The 22,712-nt window shown below is 51.7% G+C and overlaps 1 protein-coding gene across 2 annotated transcripts in view; it reads right to left on the bottom strand.

The window, feature by feature from the left end:
• Positions 1-22,712, bottom strand: part of ABCC8 (ATP binding cassette subfamily C member 8) — a 1,425,084-nt gene that overhangs the window by 146,351 nt on the left and 1,256,021 nt on the right. For both annotated transcript variants that reach the window (XM_085648067.1, XM_085648068.1), the window contains one exon: positions 20,520-20,633. In XM_085648067.1, the coding sequence (XP_085504193.1) occupies positions 20,520-20,633 (114 nt within the window). The remainder of the gene's footprint in view (positions 1-20,519; positions 20,634-22,712) is intronic.

The raw sequence follows: 22,712 nt of genomic DNA, 5'->3' as shown, positions 1-22,712 counted from the left end.
AGTGCCCAGACACAGGAGGGGTGTGTGCAGAGTCCTCCCAGCAGTGCCCAGAGGCAGGAGGGGTGTGTGCAGAGTCCTCCCAGCAGTGCCCTGAGACAGGAGGGGTGGGTGCAGAGTCCTCCCAGCAGTGCCCTGAGACAGTAGGGGTGGGGGCCTATCACTCCCAGCAGTGCCCTGAGACAGGAGGAGTGGGGGCCTATCACTCCCAGCAGTGCCCTGAGACAGGATGGGTGGGTGCCTATCACTCCCAGCAGTGCCCTGAGACAGTAGGGGTGGGTACCTATCACTCCCAGCAGTGCCCTGAGACAGTAGGGGTGGGGGCCTATCACTCCCAGCAGTGCCCTGAGACAGGAGGGGTGGGGGCCTATCACTCCCAGCAGTGCCCTGAGACAGGAGGGGTGGGTGCCCATCAATCCCAGCAGTGCCCATGGAACGCAAAGGGTGGAGTAGTCACAGATACCATGCCCACAAATGTCAGTCAGGTGCACAAAGACCCTGCAGTACATGTACCACATGTGTGCGAGGCTGGGAGTATACGCATGCATAGCGCAGAAAAGAAAACATGTACACATGAAGTCATGTCAATAGGCCACATACACAAGTACAATGACTACCAAGGATGCCACGAATGATGCAGGTGGAGACATCGCTCAGCATGCATGTGCAAAGGTGAAGGACTACGTCACACACCCAGCTAATGGACACACAGCTCTGTGCCAAAGTCAGGGGACACCCTGCAGGGAAGAAGTCAGGGTACACAGAGGAAGGAATACACCTTGGGACAATTGCAACATGCAGCAACTGCTTACATGAATGGAGAAAGGTAGCTAACACCGTGTGATGGCACACAGATCCCAGGGTCCCCCCTATGAGCAGCACACTACTACATTTCCCACACACCCAACACATGACCAATACCCACAACCATGTAGCAGCCCCACCAACAGCAATGCCAGCAATGCAGGAGTGTTCCAAGGGCAAAAAAAAATAGCTTTATTCAGCAGGAGCAAAAAACTAGTATGACGTAAGTCCAATATTAACAAACCCCATAGGGCAGTCCAGGAGTCCCAGCTGGATGGGGGACACAGTGGGATGCGTGTCCCCTAGCTTGCCTGCACAGTTACAAGCCGTTGTCTTCAACAGGGGTGAGGGCATCGTGTGGGGGGGAAGAAACAGGCACCGCAGGGACAGGAGGGTGAAGGGTAGGCGTTGTGGGTGCAGGGATGGAGGACTCCACCACAGGGGGTGGGGGGCAGGGCCAAAGGCGGAGGCCAGGATCTCGCTGCACACCTTAGCAAGGTCCTCCAGGGACTTCCCTGCACCCGAAGGTACCACAGGCCCCAAGGAGGGGGGGGCAGAGGGATGGGTCGCAGCGCCACTGGGGGAGGGTGTGGACAGGGGGGGGACTCAACCACCCTGACCGAGGACTTCCTTGACCGCTTGCGTGGTGGCGTCACTGTGGGGCTCAGGGACAGAGCGGCCATGAAGGAGTCTTTGGGGGAGATGTGGCCAGGAGAGCTGAGGGGAGGGGATTTGGAGGGAGTGGATTGGGTGGAATGCGGACTCCCACTCTGGCTGCGTGTCACACGTTTGCCCCCCGACCCAGTGGGTGTGCCTACTGCACCCTGTGTGTGCGTGTCAGGAGGTGTGCGGCGGACCTTCCCTGCTGGTGTGGTGCCTGTGTCTGTTGTGGTGGGTGCATGCTTACGTCTGGGTGTATGTGGGACAGGCATGGGAGTGGGAATTGTGGAAGGAGCAGGGGTAGGGGGTGGGACGTAGCGCTGCAGGAGACCCACTGCTGCAGTCAGTGTGGAGTCTATGGACCTCAGCAAGTTGCGTTGGTCAGCCTGCGATGAATGAATGCCCTCCAAGTATGCCTCCATGTTGTTGAGGACCTGGCTGTGGCCATGGAGGACATTAAGGATCGCAGTCTGACCAATCTGCAACTGCCGCTGGATGTCCACAGACTCAGCATTGGCGGCAGCAGTGGAGACAGGGGCAGGGGGTGCGGTGCCTGGTAGGAAGGAGACATGTGGTGACCGGGCACGTTGGGAAGGGACACGAGCACGTGGGAGGCGGCTGATGCCAATGGAGGGGGCGGTGCCAGATGTAGGGCTGCTGTCAGATGGTGGTGCAGCCACCGCCCACTCGGAGAGATCATCCTCGGACCCGTCAGCTTCATACTCTGTTGTGCCAGTCGACAGGTCCCCGGGTTCACTCTCCTCCGCCTCAGTCCCACTCAAAGTGCCAGCCCCGATGTCACCGCTGGCACTGGGGCTCGGTCCCTCCGCGCCGTCTGTGTCCATGTCTCCCTCCGTGTCCCCCGACGATGCTGTGGGCAGGGTGAAGAGACAGAAATTAATCATACACCTGTATACATATGTCACATGAGTCAAATCTACGTAGGTTACAGTGCATAGCCTGAAACAAAGGATGAGTTACAACTACAAAACAAGGTACATACGTAGGCCCTGCAAGACACAGTTGTGTGACCCACCATGCCATGGAAAAACTATGGAGAGCATGACACAATAGCAAATGAGATGACATGGTATTCTGATTGAGGAGCAAGGCCCTGGGGACAATACAGCACTGCATCTGCACCACACAGCGTGGCAGGAGATTGGGATGAGCAGGGACCAAAGCCAGGAACTAGAGGCACATGCAGCATAGGTAATACTGAGAACATGCCCACCCTGACTGGCACGCTGCACCTTGAGTGTATGTCCAGACAAACATCACACACTGGCCAGTCCGAGCAAGGAGATGACAGTTCTTGACATGTAGGCCATGCCCGCCCCACCCACCCCCTACATGAGACAAATCTGTGGAGACACAGGAAGCACTTACATCTCTTAGTCTGGGTGAAATACACATGGGATGCAACAATTCAAGATTGCACACCAAATACCCAAGGTGCGCCTGTCCTAATAAGAATCTACAAATGGGCATCATCAGATGATTGCAACAAGACACACAGGCAATGGCCACCGTGAGTATGTACTTTGAAAATCAGGTCAGGCTGGACAGTGGACACTTGTAATACATCTCACGTCAAGAAACATGGTGCCAGGGGACAATGGCACAGAGCACAACCTATGCTGTAGACACAGAGATTGTCGACATTCTCGGATTACACACATGATACCTAGGAAAAGATGCCCCTGGGGACAGTAGTGGCCACACAACTCCATGCTCCTGAATGGGAATGACTGCAACACACGCTAACATCCCTGCACTATGCCTAACGCACATTCATGCACATCATGTCACAGGCCACCACATGGGACATGCCTGCTTGAAGGCCTGGCACTCGAGAGATTAACTCCCATGTCTGGACTCAGCATTAGTGCCAACTGACATGGAACCCACAAGTCCAGAACTGGACAGGGCACAGGCAAGGTCACAAAACCTGTTACACTCCACCCCCACACATGATGCTGCAGGCATTGTACACTTGGAGAAGGTGTCAGGCTACATAACCTTGTGATGGAGTGACTACACACAGACCAGGGAACACATTGCAAGGAGGGGAAGGGAGGCAGGAGAGCACTGCAATACTGTGGGGAACAGGATCTGCACAGCACCATAAACCCTGGAAGTGTATCCATGGAACAGTGCACTTACAAATGCTGGTGAAACACAACAAACACACACATGTACCTACCCCCTTCCGGCTGCTGCATGTCCTGTAGACGCCTGTCCAAGTGAGGAAAGACCACCGCCAGCACACGTTTCTGGATGTGGGAGAGACGGCGGCGCCCGCGGTTCTTGTGGCTCTCAGGTGAGTCCCCCAGCAGGACCCATGCGATCCTCCGCGTCCAGCACCGGATATCCTGCCAGCGTTTCCTCACCTGGGACAGGTGCCGCCTCCGACCATCCGCACTCCTCACGGCGTTGACGGCGTCCAGCCATATCTGCTCCTTGGCAGAGGCGTCTACCTGTGAGGATGAACAAGTGACACTACATCAAAACACCTTGCACATGTCACGGGGACACAGATTAGAACACATTTGCTGTTTACAACAAGGCATAGTGTGCATCCAACGCATTGCAACTTTGTCATAGGGACATGATCCTGTGGGGGAAGCCCAAAAGCAGTACGTGCCATTGAAAGGACACAGGTGGAATAGGGCAACTACACAATCAATGAGCCAGGCTCACACTGTGCATCACACCCACCCCTCCTGTCTCAGGGCACTGCTGGGAGGACTCTGCACCCACCCCTCCTGTCTCAGGGCACTGCTGGGAGTGATAGGCCCCCATCCCTCCTGTCTCAGGGCACTGCTGGGAGTGATAGGCCCCCACCCCTCCTGTCTCAGGGCACTGCTGGGAGTGATAGGCCCCCACCCCTACTGTCTCAGGGCACTGCTGGGAGTGATAGGCCCCCACCCCTCCTGTCTCAGGGCACTGCTGGGAGTGATAGGCCCCCACCCCTCCTGTCTCAGGGCACTGCTGGGAGTGATAGGCCCCCACCCCTCCTGTCTCAGGGCACTGCTGGGAGGACTCTGCACCCACCCCTCCTGTCTCAGGGCACTGCTGGGAGGACTCTGCACCCACCCCTCCTGTCTCAGGGCACTGCTGGGAGTGATAGGCCCCCACCCCTACTGTCTCAGGGCACTGCTGGGAGTGATAGGCCCCCACCCCTCCTGTCTCAGGGCACTGCTGGGAGGACTCTGCACCCACCCCTCCTGTCTCAGGGCACTGCTGGGAGTGATAGGCCCCCACCCCTCCTGTCTCAGGGCACTGCTGGGAGGACTCTGCACCCACCCCTCCTGTCTCAGGGCACTGCTGGGAGGACTCTGCACCCACCCCTCCTGTCTCAGGGCACTGCTGGGAGTGATAGGCCCCCACCCCTCCTGTCTCAGGGCACTGCTGGGAGGACTCTGCACCCACCCCTCCTGTCTCAGGGCACTGCTGGGAGTGATAGGCCCCCACCCCTCCTGTCTCAGGGCACTGCTGGGAGACATCAGGCATTCCCCCCCCTGGGACCCCCCTACAGTACATAGCATGTGTGTCACACCTGGACACAATGGCAGAAGTCACAGTCACTAAAACGGGACACAGTCTGTGCCAGTGGACACTGCACTCACCTGATAACCTGGTCGCCCATACAGCATGGGGTACCGTGGGAGGATCACATCCACCAAAGCCATGTTCTCCTCCAGGGTGAATGGCTGTGACCTCTCCACAGCCCTTGACATGGTTCCAGGGAATCAGTAGCAGCAGCTGGGTCGTGGAATACAAAGATGTGCAGGCAAGTGCTCCCTCATGGGACCTGGCTGCCTTATATCTGCCTTGCTGGCCCATCTCATGCACAGGAGTACAGAGTGATTGGTCAATCACATTTGCATCCTATGTTTCCTCCAATCCCTTCAAACCTAGCAGTCTGTGGGTTCTCTATCGGTTTCATTCTCCTGCATGATGTCAGCCCCCCAAACATATTGCAACAAAGTAGATTAATTCCAACTGACTTCTGCTGTGCACCTTCCAGAACAAATTCAAAATTTTAACTTGGTCTCCATGACAACCAGCATGCATGTAGGCCTTAATACTTGTCCCTCATGTGTCCCCTATGTAATTTGGAGCTTCACACACAGGTACGGTGCGTTCCGGGGCCCTAGGGCACCCCAAATGCATTGCAACGGCCCGTACACGCGTGCCTACGTTCACTATCACTATGGGTGTCCTCGCGTATGCGTACACGTAGTGATAGTGAGCGTACAGGCGTGTGTACGGCCCGTACCACTACGAGTACGCATACGCGAGGACACCCATAGTGATAGTGAGCGTACAGGCGTGTGTACGGCCCGTACCACTACGAGTACGCATACGCGAGGACACCCATAGTGATAGGGAGCGTACAGGCGTGTGTACGGCCCGTACCACTACGAGTACGCATACGCGCGGACACCCATAGTGATAGGGAGCGTACAGGCGTGTGTACGGCCCTACCACTATGGGTGTTCTTGCGTATGCGTACACGTAGTGATAGTGAGCGTACAGGCGTGTGTACGGCCCGTACCACTACGAGTATGCATACGCGAGGACACCCATAGTGATAGTGAGCGTACAGGCGTGTGTACGGCCCGTACCACTACGAGTACGCATACGCGAGGACACCCATAGTGATAGGGAGCGTACAGGCGTGTGTACGGCCCTACCACTATGGGTGTTCTTGCGTATGCGTACACGTAGTGATAGTGAGCGTACAGGCGTGTGTACGGCCCGTACCACTACGAGTACGCATACGCGAGGACACCCATAGTGATAGGGAGCGTACAGGCGTGTGTACGGCCCTACCACTATGGGTGTTCTTGCGTATGCGTACTCGTAGTGGTACTGGCCGTACACATGCCTGTACGCTCCCTATCACTATGGGTGTCCTCGCGTATGCGTACTCGTAGTGGTATGGGCCATACACATGCCTGTACGCTCCCTATCACTATGGGTGTCCTCGCGTATGCGTACTCGTAGTGGTACGGCCCGTACACATGCCTGTACGCTCGCCATCACGATGGGTACACATACGGCAGCACTCCCATAGTGGTATGGGAACGTACACAGGCCCTCTTAGCAGCAGTACGGCGGTTTTCACACATCACAGTGGTGACAGGCGGCACACAGGTATGTATGCATACTTGGGATGAGCGTCACTGGCATGGCACGGACACCAACACACGGAAGTGTCCCCTGATGCCCGGTACAGGGGTTACCACACCTGACTTGTCACTACCCACGGTGCACAATGTGACTATGTCATGTATGTGTGGGGGCTTCCCATCAGGTTGATGTTGGAGCACCCTCAAAAGCTGCAGCTGTTGCAGCAACCAACATGTGTCTGTGTGTAGATTGACATTGCACACTGTTCCGCACACCATGCCACATGTGGTATCGGATGTGAGGTGCACATGTATGCATGGGACACGGAGTAGCGTGACAAGGACATGTCTGCATCCTCACAATGAATGTGTGGTGAGTCATGACATGTGCACCTTCATGGCAAGGTGTGTGGGCTGTCCTAGTGTAATGTCATGTGACCTGTGGCTCTAGTGTTCCGCTACCAGTCTCTGCAATCGGCATCCTACTTCTGCTGATGTGTGGGCGTATGTCACTCCTGTCTTGCGTCTGGTTGTTCACTTGCACTGGGACACAGCTATTCCCATGGCATGGCATGGGGAGGTTCTCAATCTCCGTGTGTAGCTGGGTCTTGGTAGGAGTGTCACCTTGCATCCATACGTGTCCTGGGCATGTAGCACATACCTGACTCCCTATGTAGCATATGTGTATTGACAGATTAACATGTGCTCAGTACATATGAATTGTTGTCGTAGTGCACTCACTCTTCCTTGTCACTTCCAAATTACTGCAGAGCGCCGCCTCTTGCCCGACCAATTCCGGACTTGGCTGCCATGCGGGAGAATGATCGGATCCGGTGCTACCGCTTCCCACGACGGTTGATTCTGGAGTTGACGGCGAGACTGGCACCACACCTGCAACCGCAGCACAGGTATCCTACGGCACTGACACCCCAGCTGAAGGTAATGGCTGCCCTACATTTTCTTGCCACGGGTACCTTTCAAAATACCATAGCTCATGTTGGTGGCATGTCCCAGAGCATGTTCTGCCGTGTGCTGCATGATTTCTTAGAGGCCATGTTGATTCACCTGGATGACTTCATCAAGCTCCCAACCCCTGAACAGTTGACTGCGGTCAAGCGTGGATTCTATGCCCTGGGAGGGATGCCCCATGTCATTGGGTCCATAGATGGGACACATGTAGCTTTGGTACCACCACACGCACGAGAGGTGGCGTACCGCAATCGGAAGCACTACCACTCCATCAATGCCCTTGTGGTGTGTCAGTCCAACATGGTGATTTCACATGTCTGTGCTCGTTTTCCAGGATCAGCACACGATGCCTACATCATGAGGCGTAGCAGGATGCCTGAAATGATGATGCAGCTGCGCAACGAAAGAGCATGTGTTGTTGGTGGGTACAGTCTGTCTGTCCTGTATTTTGCATAGCCTACCAGCAGGACCGCTTCACCAGTTCTAACGATGTCCATGTGCTTCCCATGTAGGGGACGCTGGCTATCCCAACATGCCATGGCTGCTCACACCTCTCCGCAACCCCATCACACCGGCCCAGCTCCGCTACAACACCGCCCATGGCCGGACAAGGCGAGTGATAGAGAGGACGTTTGGCCTGCTGAAGAGCCGATTTCGGTGCCTCCACAAGACCGGCGGCGCGCTCCCATATGCCCCTGCGAAGGTCTGCAAAATCTTCATGGTCTGCTGCATGCTGCACAACATGGCAGTTGAGAAAGCTGTGCCACTCATCCTGGATCAACATGACGAGGACCATCCACCCGTGGAGGACGAAGGGCTTGGCAATGGGGCTAGTGATGTGGAGGATGTGGAGCCGCAAGAGGACATCCGGACTCGGCTCATACGCGACTTCTTTGCTTAGTGGTGAGTACCAGTGTCTGAGTGTGCACGCATTGGTCCCCGTGTGGCATGTGTTGTGATGTGTGTCTCAACCTGCATGTATGTCACGTGAGTCAGAGGTGTGTGTGGGTGTGTCACTGGAGTGATGGTGGCAGTGATGGTTGTATTTCCCCAGTCATAATTGTGACCTAGCATGTTGTCATCCATACATGTGTCGAGTAAATGCACATGCAAGTGGCTGTGCTTTTTGTGGCTGACTTCTTGTGTGTCTCTCTTCCCCAGGTACTTGCGCATGCCGTCTGCTGGTTGCATTGTTGTGGCACTGCTATTCCTCATGGACACGTCATCGTGGGCTGACTCAGCGTTACAGGCACGGACACGTTTGGAAGTCTCCATAGGGTAAGGGATGCATCAGGGGTGTATTGGGTGTGGCAGTTGTTCACGATGTATGCACACTGCCCCTGTCGATGTTTGGTTCCTCTGCAGCCATGTGGCATCACCATGGGACACGACATGCAGCTGTGTACACCTGAATAGATGGTCTGCCTGGTTGACAGTCATCAGTGATGGGATAGTGGATTGTGATGATGGCATCAATGTGTGTAACACTGCCCTCGGACACATACGGTTAGCATTGGCTTGACATGGTGTGGGACTTCCACATCAGCGGATCAATGGTGTATGGCAGTCTCTCCGTGAGCAGCTGTGGGTGTTTAGCTGTTAGCCGACAATTGTGTGCCAGTTCCATGGCTAACACGCATTTGTGCTGCAGAAGGGGGGTGCCAGTGTTGGACCCACATGTTACTCCACAAGATGTGTTCATGTGTACTTCAAGTTGCCTCTGCAATCCCGAACACATGACTAATAAAGGTGTCCCTATGCCTCCAAGGTGCCTCTTCTCAGTCAATGCTGGTGTGTTGCCACGGTGCATCCAGCATGTCTGGCATGGTTTTCCCTGATAGTGGCTATGTGTCGATGTGTCGAGTAGCAAGATGCAAGCTGTGTGTGTGTGTGTGGGCTGAGACTGTGTATTGGGCATGATGTCCATGAGTGTGTGGGTATTGTGACATGTGCCATCCCCATGCATCCAACGTTGGCCAGGCCCCCATTCTCTGCATCCACCGGACTCAAGCTTGCAGGACATGGTTCTGCCACCTGTCTACACATACCTGGGTGCCCCCCAGGACACTGGACATGATCCCTGACCTCTGCGCATGACTGTTGCTGTACTCAATGTGTCTGTCAGCACGGTTGTGCGGCCACCCCCTCAGCTGGTTGGGCCCATCACGGGTGTGTATGGTGCTCCGTGTCTGTCTTGCCTAATACACTGTGACCCGTGTGTCCTGTGCCAGACTCAGGCCCCAGGGTGTGGATGGTTGGAGTCAAAAGAGAGCTCAGGCATGTTTAGACTTTACAACACACATGTAAGGTAATAATGCAACCAGCAGGCATCTTCTCTTCATGGTGTGAATTTTTATTTTGGGGGGGGGGGGGGGAAATACAGTGAGGGGATTTCCGGGAGTTTGGAATCCAAAGTTCAGTAGGGGAGTTGGTGTCCTTGCCATTGGAAATCCTCATAGTCCATGCCACAGTCTTTGTCAACATTGGTCAGACAGTGACCAGCAGGGCCATGTGGCAGAGAATGTCTCTTGATGCTGTGATGCTGTTGCTCCAGTGGGCCAGGTGCCAGGCCAGGTGTCCTGGGAGATGGTGATGTAGCGCCGACCCTCACGGTCCTTTCCGTGGACGACCCGGCCTCCTGCGGGGACCCTCAGCAGCAGGCCGTGACGATGTTTGGGATGCTCCGTCGGATGTCTCCTCCTCCTCCTGATCCCTCCCTGTGGGTGGTGATGTTCTATGCCGTCTGGCACAGGGAGGGTTGCCCATGTTGTCGGCCATCCGACGGAGTGTATCGTGAATCCCCTGGAACACCGTCACTTGCTCAGCCTGTCTGTCCTCCATCCTCCGTTGGTGTTGCAGTATACAGGCATGTTGCTCCGCATGTTGCTGGGCCTGCTGGGTCTTTATCTCATCGAGGGTCCCCTTGATCTCATTGAGGGTGGACACAACCTGGGCCATGCCCGTGGTGTCCTGCTGGTATGTGTCCATGATGTTACGGACATGGGCAAATACCGGTTCCCCAGCCAACTGGTCAGGCTCGTGCCTCCGCCGTCCTCCACTCCCACCACCCCTGCCCACTTGCACCTGGCCTGCCCTTGTGGGTACATCGGGTCTCCGGGACCCCTGAGGGGTGGCATTGGCGTTGTCGCCTGCCTCCTCCTGGGTGCCCGGGACACCGTGTCCCTCCTGGCCAGCCTGGCTGCATTGTGGTGGTGGGGCAGGGATCCTTGGTGTCTCCTGGGATGTGGCAGGAGTGGGGGTGGTGGTTGGCACAGTTGTTCCTGACGCAGGTGCTGCAGGTGGTTGGACACCAGAGGGGCCAGGTCGGTCAGGGTCGTCCACAGAGTGGTGAGAGTCGTCGCTGCCGGTGGGATCGGGCTCCCGCAGATCCGGGTCCTGTGAGTCTTCCCCCCCAGTGTTGGGGGGTGAACCACGACGTTGACCTGTGTGTGAGAGAGACAATGTTAATTTAGGTCCATGCAACATCCATGTTTCATCAGTTTCAAAGTTGGCACTTTTCCTCTTGGAATTAGGATCTGTCTTGCATTCCACTCACAGTGCACTTGTGCATGGGTGTGTCCCTTGGGCACCACTTTGGCCCCTTTAACTATGTGTGGCACAGTCTTACTTGCTGCGTCAAGTGTGACTGCAGTCAGCAGTGGAGTGGGCAGGTGTGGCGAGCCATGCATTGGCGCCTTCCGTGTGGCACTGTACATGTGCACATGGAGTGGATCCACACACTTATATAATGCAGGTAGCTGTCGTTGTGCTCGTGAACAGGTTGTGACATGGCCCTGTGTTTTGCCATGGTGAAGAGGGGGGGTTCTGGCACTGGCCACCCTTGGCTACATGCATGCAGTCTACCTGCTGACAAGCAGACATTCCCACACACCACACGGCTGATTTGCTCTCCCTGTGTCTCCCTTCCTCTCTGTCCCCCTCTCCCTCCCTCTGTGTGTCAGCCTCCTCCCTCTGTCTGTCTTCCTGTGTCTCCCTCCCTCTCTGTCCCCCTCTCCCTCCCTCTGTGTCCCCCTCTCCCTCCCTCTGTGTGTCAGCCTCCTCCCTCTGTCCGTCTTCCTGTGTCTCCCTCCCTCTCTGTCCCCCTCTCCCTCCCTCCGTGTGTCAGCCTCCTCCCTCTGTCCGTGTCCCTGTGTCTCCTTCCCTCTCTGTCCCCCTCTCCCTCCCTCTCTGTCCCCCTCTCTGTCCCCCTCTCCCTCCCTCTCTGTCCCCCTCTCCCTCCCTCTGTGTGTCACCCTCTGTCACCTCAGCCCAGCTTCCTAGACACACACTTTTTCCAGTCCTTTGAATGGCCCTTGGCTTGTTGCTGTGAGTTTGTTTCTGAGCTCCAGGCACCCATTGGGTGTAGTGTCTGTGTGTGCGCTGCTGCTGTGGTTGTGTGTGCTGCCACTCTTTCACAGTGTTGGCTGTTCATTAGCTGCTGTCATGTGCAAAACAGTGCCTTCACCCCCATGTGTTGATGCAAGGCGTCCGCCATTTGCTGGCGAGTCTTTCCTGTGTGGGGACACAGTGTTTGTCTGGCTGTGACCTGGGCCATATGGGCAGAGGGCATTGTTGTCTGCTTCTGAGTTGCACTATGTGATTTTTGGGGCCCACCCTCCCGCCATCTGGGTTACCGTGTCATGTGTTGGTGTCTTCTGTGGCCTGTGACTTGACATTGTCCAGCTGGGTGCATGGGGCATGGTGGCGGCAGTGGCATGTGCGTGTTCATGGAGTGTGGTTGAGTCATGCGATAGGTTGGGGTGGTTGCGTGCCTGTTAGTGATTTTGGTTGTGGATGAGGTCCCCCCCATGTGAGGTGCGTTGTTTGTGTACTCTCTCGGAGTCCTCCTAATCCTTCGACTGCCTCCACCGGCTGTATGGCCATCACCCTCTCCTCCCAGGGCTGGTAGTGTACGGGTCTGCGGGAGGGCCCTCCTCCAGTGGCGTTGGCCTGGTTGTGTTCCTCCAGCATCTTGGCTCGGACCCTCCTCCGCAGATCGTACCACCTGGCTTGGCATTCCTGCCTGGTCCTTCTGGTGTCCGCAACAGCATTCACAGCATCGACGATGGTCTGCCACATGGCTGTTTTTGCTGCAATGCTGGTCTGTCTGACCAATGTTCCAAAGAGCTGTGGCTCGACTCTGAGGATTTCATCAACAAGGACCTCCAACTCTCGGTTACTGAACTTTGGATTCTTGTTAGTGGGCATGGTGAGGGGTGTGGGTGTGGATGGTGGGGGTGTGTGTGTGGATGGTTGTGGGTGTGTGGGTGTGGTTGTGCAGGTGTGTGTGTGTGAATGTGATGAGGGGGTGTTTGTGAAGGTGGTTGTGTGAAGGTGTGCAAGTGTAAGGTGTGGTGAGGCTTGTAGTATGGTTCTGTGGTGTCTGGCAGCAGTGAGTCTGTTGCAAAGGCTCATGGTTTGTGTGTGTGGGCCCTTTTTATTGGTCCATGGGTGGGTGTGGCTGTGTTTGAAGTTTGGGTGGGTGTGTTATAAGGAGTGGTGGTGTTTTGGGCCTCTGTTTGTTTTTGGCAGTTGCAGGTCAGTGAATGTGTTTTTTTAGGGTTTGTTGGCCATGTTTAGTGGCTTTGTGCCATTCGAATAGTGTATTCTTGTGTTGTTTTGTTTTGTCCTGGTTGTGTACGTGCGTTTTGAGCATGTGTACGGTGTGTACATGGGCCATTTGGTTGTACGGTGCTGTCCTTGTGTATGGCTTGGTACGACTCGTACATGCGGTTGTGATGTTAGGGCCTGGGGTGCGCTCCGTACTTAGGAGGTTGTGTTGGGGGTGCGACGGGAACGTACTGGGGTGTACATAGACGGTGGTACGACACGTACAGGGGTGGGGGTACGACTCGAACGTACTGGGGTGTACATACATGGGGGTCGGACACGTACAGGGGTGGGGGTACGACTCGAACGTACTGGGGTGTACATAGACGGTGGTACGACACGTACAGGGGTGGGGGTACGACTCGAACGTACAGGGGTGTACATTGACGGTGGTACGACACGTACAGGGGTGGGGGTTCGACTCGAACGTACTGGGGTGTACATACGTGGGGGTCGGACACGTACAGGGGTGGGGGTACGAATCGAACGTACTGGGGTGTACATAGACGGTGGTACGACACGTACAGGGGTGGGGGTTCGACTCGAACGTACTGGGGTGTACATACATGGGGGTCGGACACGTACAGGGGTGGGGGTACGAATCGAACGTACTGGGGTGTACATAGACGGTGGTACGACACGTACAGGGGTGGGGGTTCGACTCGAACGTACTGGGGTGTACATACATGGGGGTCGGACACGTACAGGGGTGGGGGTACGAATTGAACGTACTGGGGTGTAGATAGACGGTGGTACGACATGTACAGGGGTGGGGGTACGACTCGAACGTACAGGGGTGTACATTGACGGTGGTACGACACGTACAGGAGTGGGGGTTCGACTCAAACGTACTGGGGTGTACATAGACGGTGGTACGACACGTACAGGGGTGGGGGTTCGACTCGAACGTACTGGGGTGTACATACATGGGGGTCAGACACGTACAGGGGTGGGGGTACGAATCGAACGTACTGGCGTGTACATAGACGGTGGTACGACACGTACAGGGGTGGGGGTACGACTCGAACGTACTGGGGTGTACATTGACGGTGGTACGACACGTACAGGGGTGGGGGTTCGACTCGAACGTACTGGGGTGTACATTGACGGTGGTACGACACGTACAGGGGTGGGGGTACGACTCGAACGTACTGGGGTGTACATTGACGGTGGTACGACACGTACAGGGGTGGGGGTACGACTTGAATGTACAGGGGTGTACATTGACGGTGGTACGACACGTACAGGGGTGGGGGTACGACTCGAACGTACTGGGGTGTACATACATGGGGGTCGGACACGTACAGGGGTGGGGGTACGACTCGAACGTACTGGGGTGTACATAGACGGTGGTACGACACGTACAGGGGTGGGGGTACGACTCGAACGTACTGGGGTGTACATTGACGGTGGTACGACACGTACAGGGGTGGGGGTACGACTAGAACGTACTGGGGTGTACATAGACGGTGGTACGACACGTACAGGGGTGGGGGTACGACTCGAACGTACAGGGGTGTACATACGCGGGTGGGGGTGTACATACACGGGGGGTACGTCTCGGACGTACGGGGGCGGGGGGGGAGTGTTGGGCGCGTATGCGGGCACATGTCTCCATGGTTGCTATGGGAGTTCGGTGCGGACGGTGTTTTTTCCATACGGTTGTGAGATCGGACGCACGGGATGGATCGTGATTCCTCGGTCGGACTTCACCTTTCACATTTGTACGGTAAATCGTCCGAGGACGTGTCGGACACATTTTCCGACCCGAGGACGTGTGGGAAATCATTCCCGATGCGGTTCGTATGGACTTTTTACCATGCGAATCGTGATTGCCAGTTCGTACGGCACTTGTACGATTCGTACGGTAAAAAGACCGGATACGAGTCGCACGGGGAATTTTTTTACCGGATCGTAATTGGCACCTCTGTCTCTGCCTCACAATGTCCTAAGTTGCAAGGCGCTTATTTCACTCAGTTCATTCATTCACTGTTAGCGTTCCTGTACCATTGTTGTTTTCTCCCTCCCTCAGCGCTGTTGTTGTGCCTAAATCTCCTCTGGTAATTCCATTCTGCCTTTTCCACTGCTGCATCATGTGCTCCTAAACTTAGAGAGAGTTTCCTAGTACTGCCTGGGTTTTGTCAACAGCATGAAATCTGGAGCATGGGGTTAGTCTAACCATTGTTTAAGATCAATGTGCTTGCCGTTCCTGAAATATCCAGTGCTGAAGTGTTCTCTGTTTCTTCTAAGATTCCACCCTCCTACTGAGACAGCTGTACATTGATACCCTGTTAAGAACTACCTTTCTTTCTGAAGTCAATAGACAAAATGCCACATCAGTGTTGTCTTCTTTCTGTCTCCATTCCCTTACCCTCATTCCCTCCTTTGATGGTGAGCTGATATACCCGAGTTCCCTGGGCTGCTCTCACAGGCAAGAAATTAGTAGATTATAATCAGATCCTGTCCCAAGAACAAGGATTTGCCATTTGGGAGGGATACAAGAACAGTAATAAAAGTCTTCTCACTACCTCTTTTAACTCAGAAATGCCAAATGTGACATCCTGGATCTGCCCTTCTGCAGTCCAGGGGCCTTTCTGGAATTTCTGGCACCACTTCCTGCAGGGAAAAAAGAATTCTTGGCCCTGACAGGCAAGGAGACCTCAGCTAAATAAAGAAATGGTTTAGGCAGATCCAGAACCTTTTCTGAAGGATGAAGCGGTTAGCCACGTTGGATTCAGGGCTTCTGGAATTTCGTACAGTACATTGAAGAGGAAGTGCAGCAAAAGAAGGTGGGCTTAGGGCGAGAAAAAAGAGGTGAGCAAAATTATTTTATCACTGGATAATGCACAGGATAATTTTGGCTCCTCACCACCACTTCCTCAGAAACTTACTAGACTGAGGAAGGCAGCACTTGAAGAAGGAAGACTCTGGTGGAAGAAAAAGACTGAAGGATTTCTAACTCCTGACTAGCTTCAGGGACTTGAACTACTCATTAAGAGTCCTTTTGTCTCATTTAAAGACACACAAATCAGATAGACGTCTACCTGCAAGAAGGCCTGGCTGACAACAGGGTCCTGCCTAAAGGAGACCTGGTACATGGGAGCCTGTCCTGGGCACATGAGGGCTGCAGGAGTGCCCAGAAGTAACTTTTGCCAGGAGCTGGAGAAAGTGGGAGTTAGTCAGGTTTTCTACCTCTGGATTCCAGAGACAAGATGCAGTGGCTTACCCAGTGAGGTCATACATTAGGTGGGCAACAAAACTAGGTTCATCCTGCTCAGAGCTTTTTGCTGCTTGGAAAATGGGTTCAGTGGGAACTTGCATTAAAAGTATCTGGCCTTGTTGAACTCTACCCTGCTACAGCTTCCAGCCTTTCCATGATGGAGGATTTTGAGAACCAAAAATTGACTAACTCTGAAGGTAAAACCTTGGAACATCGTGCAGTGACAAATATATCCTCGCAGCGAAGCAACCTTGGTGTTTACAAAATCCAGATTTATGTGCTCAGAGATTTTAGTACCAAAATACATGGCTTCAGCAGGAGCTTGACAACGATGATTCTGCCTTTACAGGACTATCATCAGCTTCGTCCTTGAACCTTGACTCACTGGAAGGCATTGAATTCAAGAATTAGACTCCATCACATGATAAACATTTTAGCTGGGGTGACCCGCTTGTTGCATCTGACCTCCATTCAATTTCAGTTGGCCTAAATTCATGCCTATGTCCTTGTCATCGGTGAACTGATATGTTTAATGGTGCTTACTTTTTCTAGGCATTCTTTGCTAAACATTTTAGAAACTCCTATCTCCATTTCCCCTTTTCAATTTGAATCATTTTGATGTCTTTTTATTTGTTCAATTTTCCTTTATGTTTCTAAAAATTATTTGGGAATTTTATTGCCTTGTTTTCTTGATTTTAAAATTGTCATTACTGCTTGAACTAAACATAGATTCCCTCCTGCTTGCACCATACATTTTATGGATTGCGAAGAGATTCACTGTGACTTGTGCCGAGGAGTAACGAGGGTGGGTTTATTAGGTTGGTAATGGCTCCCCTTTCATAAATTAATGACCTAGTTTCTCACAGTATGTGTAATCTAAAATGTCATTTGAATATTGAGAACACTGGTGCCAACCAGACACCCAGGAGTACGGTATATATGCTGAAAGGAGTTGACATTTCTCTGCAAATCCCCCATGGCTCTGATATGCTGCTGGCATTTAATTGAGGTCCTCCCGGAGATATCCAGGAAGCAGCTCAACAATCCTCCATCTCCATAATCTCCAGAAGTCTTACTTAACGTCAGTTTTGCTTGGGTCCCAGAAGACTTTAGGGGGCATATTATCAAGGACGGCGTTAACATTATCGCCGGTTTAGCGTCAGAAAACTGCCGCTAAACCGGCGATAATGGGCTTGATAATATGCCCTGGAGAATTCCCATAGAAGCCCATGTTCTGGTGTGAACATGGGCTTCTATGGGAATTCTCCAGGGCATATTATCAAGCCCATTATCGCCGGTTTAGCGGCAGTTTTAAGCCGCTAAACCGGCGATAATGTTAACACCGTCCTTGATAATATGCCCCCTAAATTGCCTGTATGGTTATAAATTGATAAAGGGCTCTTAGGGGCATATCAACAACAGCCGGCGATAATTATCTCTAAGCGCACTTAGCGCTAGGATAATTATCGCCGGCTAGCGTGAATTTTTATCGCTGAGATAGCGTGCTATTAGCAACGCTTATCTCAATAGCGATAAAAATCCTCACGCTAACAGGCTAACGTGAGATTATCGCTGGAAACCCAGCGATAATCTCACGTTACCTTGTTGATAGGGACAGGCAAATTTAGCCATGATATCCTCCTTCCATAAGATATCATGGCTAAGTCTGAAAAATACCAGACGTAAAAAAGCAGCGTTAACCGGGTTAGCGACATTCTTGATAATAGGAGAAATGTCGCTTAGCGACATTTCTCCTATTATTTTACTCTGGAACGCCCCCTTTGCATCTCATTAGAGATGCAAGGGGAAGCGTAGAGTAAAAGGGTGCTAACATGCAAATTTGCATGTTAGCACCCTGTTGTTGATAGGGCGCTAGTTTTATCTCTCCTTTTTTGGCTTTTAAAGCCAAAAAAGCAGAGATAAAGCCCTTGTTGATATGCCCCTTAGTACCCACTTATCCCTTAATGTCCTCTGTTTCTATGGGGATATGTAGAACGTATGCTGTCTATATAACCTTAGTTAGGGGTTAAGGTCTTATTTCCATAGTTATGATTGGTAATGAGTTGATGTTACAAGCTTAAGATACACAAAACTGTAAAATGGCCCACACTTTATGACGTCTGAATAAAGGTTCAAAACCACAGAATAACATTAAGGCAGTTCTCGAATAACAAAATCCTCTTCCAGGGAAGAAATAGCCAAGCCTGAAGATGACCTACTTCCAAGCTCAGTCGACGGTGTTTCTGCTGTCATACGACTGCTATAACTTTCTTTTTCTTTTTTCTGTGGCGTGGGAAGTGGATTCAGCATAGTATGGGAAAACCTATTTGAAGAGACTTTTTCCTTTAGTTTATTTTAAGGTAACTACTGTCAGCCATTGTAAATCGTCTGGCTGTCAGAAATATGCCTTAAAAAACAAACCAAGAGGCTGCAATAGCGTCAGTGACACTGACTTGCCACCCATTGGTAAGTGGTTGCAGTTCTCGCATCAAAAGATAAAAACTGAAAATAAAGTTCTGAATCACTAGAATGCTTTCAAATACAAGAAAGGGGTTTTGCTCATTCGTCACTTGCAACCTATATTTGAAATACATGGGTAAATCTTATCATATTTGAGAATCATACATTCCCTTGCGAATTGGGATTTCCGCAGTAACTTTCAGCCTCCTAAGAGAACAGCATTGCCCGTGGGGCAGGTTATGTCGAATTAAAATCTGCTATTTTTCATTATTGACAAATAAATAAGGAACTCAAATCCGTGCACAGTTAATTTTAGTTGCACACCTTTGCGATTATTTATACTGTTGGGTCAACATCTAAAAACATGATTGTGCTATAACTTTTCTGGAATCCCAAAACAACAGATATTAGATTAAACCGACTCGACAGTTACACTTAATGTTATACAAAGTAAGCATATAGGAGATCTACCCCGTGCATAGTTCTGTTTAGGCCATACATGTATTTTTGGGAATATACCATTCCTCACATACACAGAGGAGAATAGAGGAATCACAGTCGGTTCAAAGGCAGCACACATGCAACTGGAACTCCTACCTCAACAATAGGTGAGAAGCAGCCCCTTCATCATACTGAACATGAAAACCACAAACTCGTGGTTTGCAGCAGTGGCGTAGTTAGACGTACGGCCACCTGGGGCGGACCCTAAGTTTCCCACCCGGTGCAGGTAGGAGTGGAGCGAGAGACAGACAACTTGTTCTGGGGTTGGGGGGCGATTGACAATTTGTTCCGGGGAGGTGGGGGGGTGGTTGGCTGGCGCCCGACAGGCGACTTGTTCTCGGTGGTCGGGGGTGATGATGGTAGTTAACATACACAACTTGCTCACCTCTGCTGCCCCCAAAAACAGTGCAGCCCGGGTCAGACCACAATCCCGCCGCCCCCCCCTCCACCCCCCCCCCCAGCTATGCCACTGGTTTGTAGCTTTCACTTTTCTTAAGCAGCGGATGCTTAGGGGAGAGAATGTGGTCTGATGGCTAGATTGCCGACTTTGGTGCTGGAAACCAGGGTTCGAGCTTAGGGGTCACGTCCACATCCTGTGATTCTGGGCAAATCACTTAATCTTTCCATGCCTGAATGTGTCCTTGTGTAACGTAATTGGTGCTCATGTAAAGCGCTCCAATACCTTTGGGTCGAGTTCGCGCTATATAAATCTACATACTAGATATAGTAACACCCTGACTGTCTGTGGTGAACGCAACAAAGGTCTTCCTTTGAAAGCCATACCCATGCAGCCTAACAATACTTAATATCATCAGCTCATTTGTTACTCCTACTAACCATCAGCATGAACTCACGTATCCTCTCATCCCCCCACTAAAGATCAACACTAACTCCTATTAATTTAATCGACTACAAAGAAACTGGAGGACGTGCATGGAATAGCTTCCTTGAGAGCACAAGACTAATCTAATTAACAAACCATACCCAATTGTGCCTGGTTCGGGCACTAAGCTTGGGTTTCGGAGCAGCATGTTTCCCGGCGTAATGTAATACAAGACCTTGTCAGCTGCAGTAAGTCCTATATAAATGCAATTACAATACAATAACATACATTAAAATACCAGAATTCATGAACAACTTTTGTACAGAATTCTTACCATCAGAGCATATGTCAGGCCCAAGCCAACAAGTCCAGAAGACAAGTGATTGTATAATGCATTAGTGATAGACGCAACAGCTGCAATGAGGACTACACAGGCACCAATGTATTCCTGAAAGAAACAATGCAGTTTTAGAATGTTCATGTCCTAAAGCTGTAGGCATCTAAGATATTACTAAAGACTCTGGATCAGCTTATGAGTCATGTGGAGAAGTATTTCCATATCAAGTACCACTTCTCTCAATTCGTGTACCTTGGTTTCACAGCACCCTGGTCCACGGTCAACCAGGCAAAACAATAGCAGCCCATGTCAATAGATATGAGTAAACAGGAAAGGTTAGGTCGATTCTGCATGTTATGTTATTCCCCATTTCTGGGTCATTATCTCATAATGGTGTGGGGATACTGCACAATATTGGGAATTTCGGGTACTGTTACATCTCCCTGTATTTACCATCACACCTGCTTTAAGCCCCTCTTTTTGGTCTTCCAGGCTCATTTACAAATATGTGGTAACCATGATTAGTGGGAATCTGAAGCATTCTGAAAATATACTGTTGATCCTGGCATCCTTGGCGTGTTTTCCCCCTAATTCTTTGCCTTCAGACCTTCGGTTTTTGCTGACATCGCTTTTGCTGGTTTTAGGATTCCCTGCATTTTACCACTGATAACCAGTGCTAAAGTGCTTGTGCTCTTTCACTAAAACATGATGACATTGGCTTATATCCACTTGGCATATTTAATTTACTTGTGAGTCCCTAGTAAAATGGCACTACATGTGTCCATGGCCTATAAATTAAATGCAACTTAGGTGGGCCTGCAGCACTGGTTGTGCCACCCACCCAAGTAGCACTTTAGACATGCCTCAGGCCTGTCATTGCAGAGCTTATGTGTGCAGTAAAACTACCATTTCGACCTGGCAAAATAAAACATTTGCCAAGCCCAAGCATTCCTGTTTAATACATATAAATCACTGCTAGGGTAGGCCCTGAACAGCCCACAGGACAGAGTGCAATGTATTTAAAATGCAAGACATATACCATTAAGTTTTACATACCCAGGTAGTGAAAAACTCCTAAATTAGTTTTTCACTATTGCAAGACATATCTCTCACATAGGATAAATTTGGAGTTACCACATTACATTTTATAAGTGTAATTTCCAAATGGAAAGAGATAACCAGTTCGTTTTTGGTGTCTCTGGAATCACAATTTAAAATCCTAACTTATGGTGAAGTTGGATTGTGAATTGCAATTCTGAAAATTACACTTTAAGAAAGTTAGCATTTACTTGCCTTACCCATTTGGTGCCTTGGGCCTGTCTCTGGGTCCCATGGCTGACTGTAGCTGACAGTTGGGCATTGGGTGTTTCTCTTAGACAGCCACACACAATGGGAAGCTTAGGTGTGACTGGATGAGCCATCACTGGCAGGAAAAATGCTAGGGGCTTGGCCCAGATCCACTTACACTTGAATAGACTGTGTTTTGCCTCCGCAAAAAAATCTCATACCCAGTGTAGTTTGTCTGGAGTCAGGGCAGGAAAGGCAGGGTATCTGTGCACTTCAAAGGCATGCCTCTAGAAGCTTCTCCCCACTTAAAGGTAACACTGTGTATAAAAAAAGGACCTCAGACACCAACTCTTCAGTACACGTCTGATCCTGTGGATACTCTGCTAGGAACAAGTTCTGCTGTACTGCTACAAGGGATGCCACTCACCTGGACTGCTGCTCTGAAGGAACTCCTGTCCTTCTCTGCTGGCCTGCTGGCCTCTTGCCTGGGGAAGAAGAACTAAACCTGCAACTTCATCTTGAACCAAGGATCCCAGAGTGACTCAAAGGGCTAGTCTGCTGGCCTACTGATCTAAGCTTCAGGGACATTAAAGGCTCCCTAACCAGCTACTGGACCCAGATGCAGTGAGTTACTGACCCCCAAGTGTTGCCTCTTAGGTCCTGGACTTTTGGTGCAGCTCTTGAAATCAAGGTTTGGGCTCTTCGCGTATGGGCCCATTCGCACGAGAACAACTCAGATGACACCAAAATTCAGCGTGTGCTGCCGCCAGCCTGTCTCGCTGCACAGCAATCATTGATTGCCTGCAGAGGACTGCCACAGCAAAAAAACAGCACACCCGTCTGCGAAGCCCGGCCTTCTGTTCACCTCACATCTACCACTGCCTGCTACACTCTCCTTGCTCA

Source organism: Triturus cristatus, chromosome 3_2, assembly GCF_964204655.1.
Source record: "Triturus cristatus chromosome 3_2, aTriCri1.1, whole genome shotgun sequence".
Classification (NCBI taxonomy): domain Eukaryota; kingdom Metazoa; phylum Chordata; class Amphibia; order Caudata; family Salamandridae; genus Triturus; species Triturus cristatus.
Note: the sequence above shows the minus strand (reverse complement) of the source record. Positions and strands in the feature narration are given on the sequence as shown.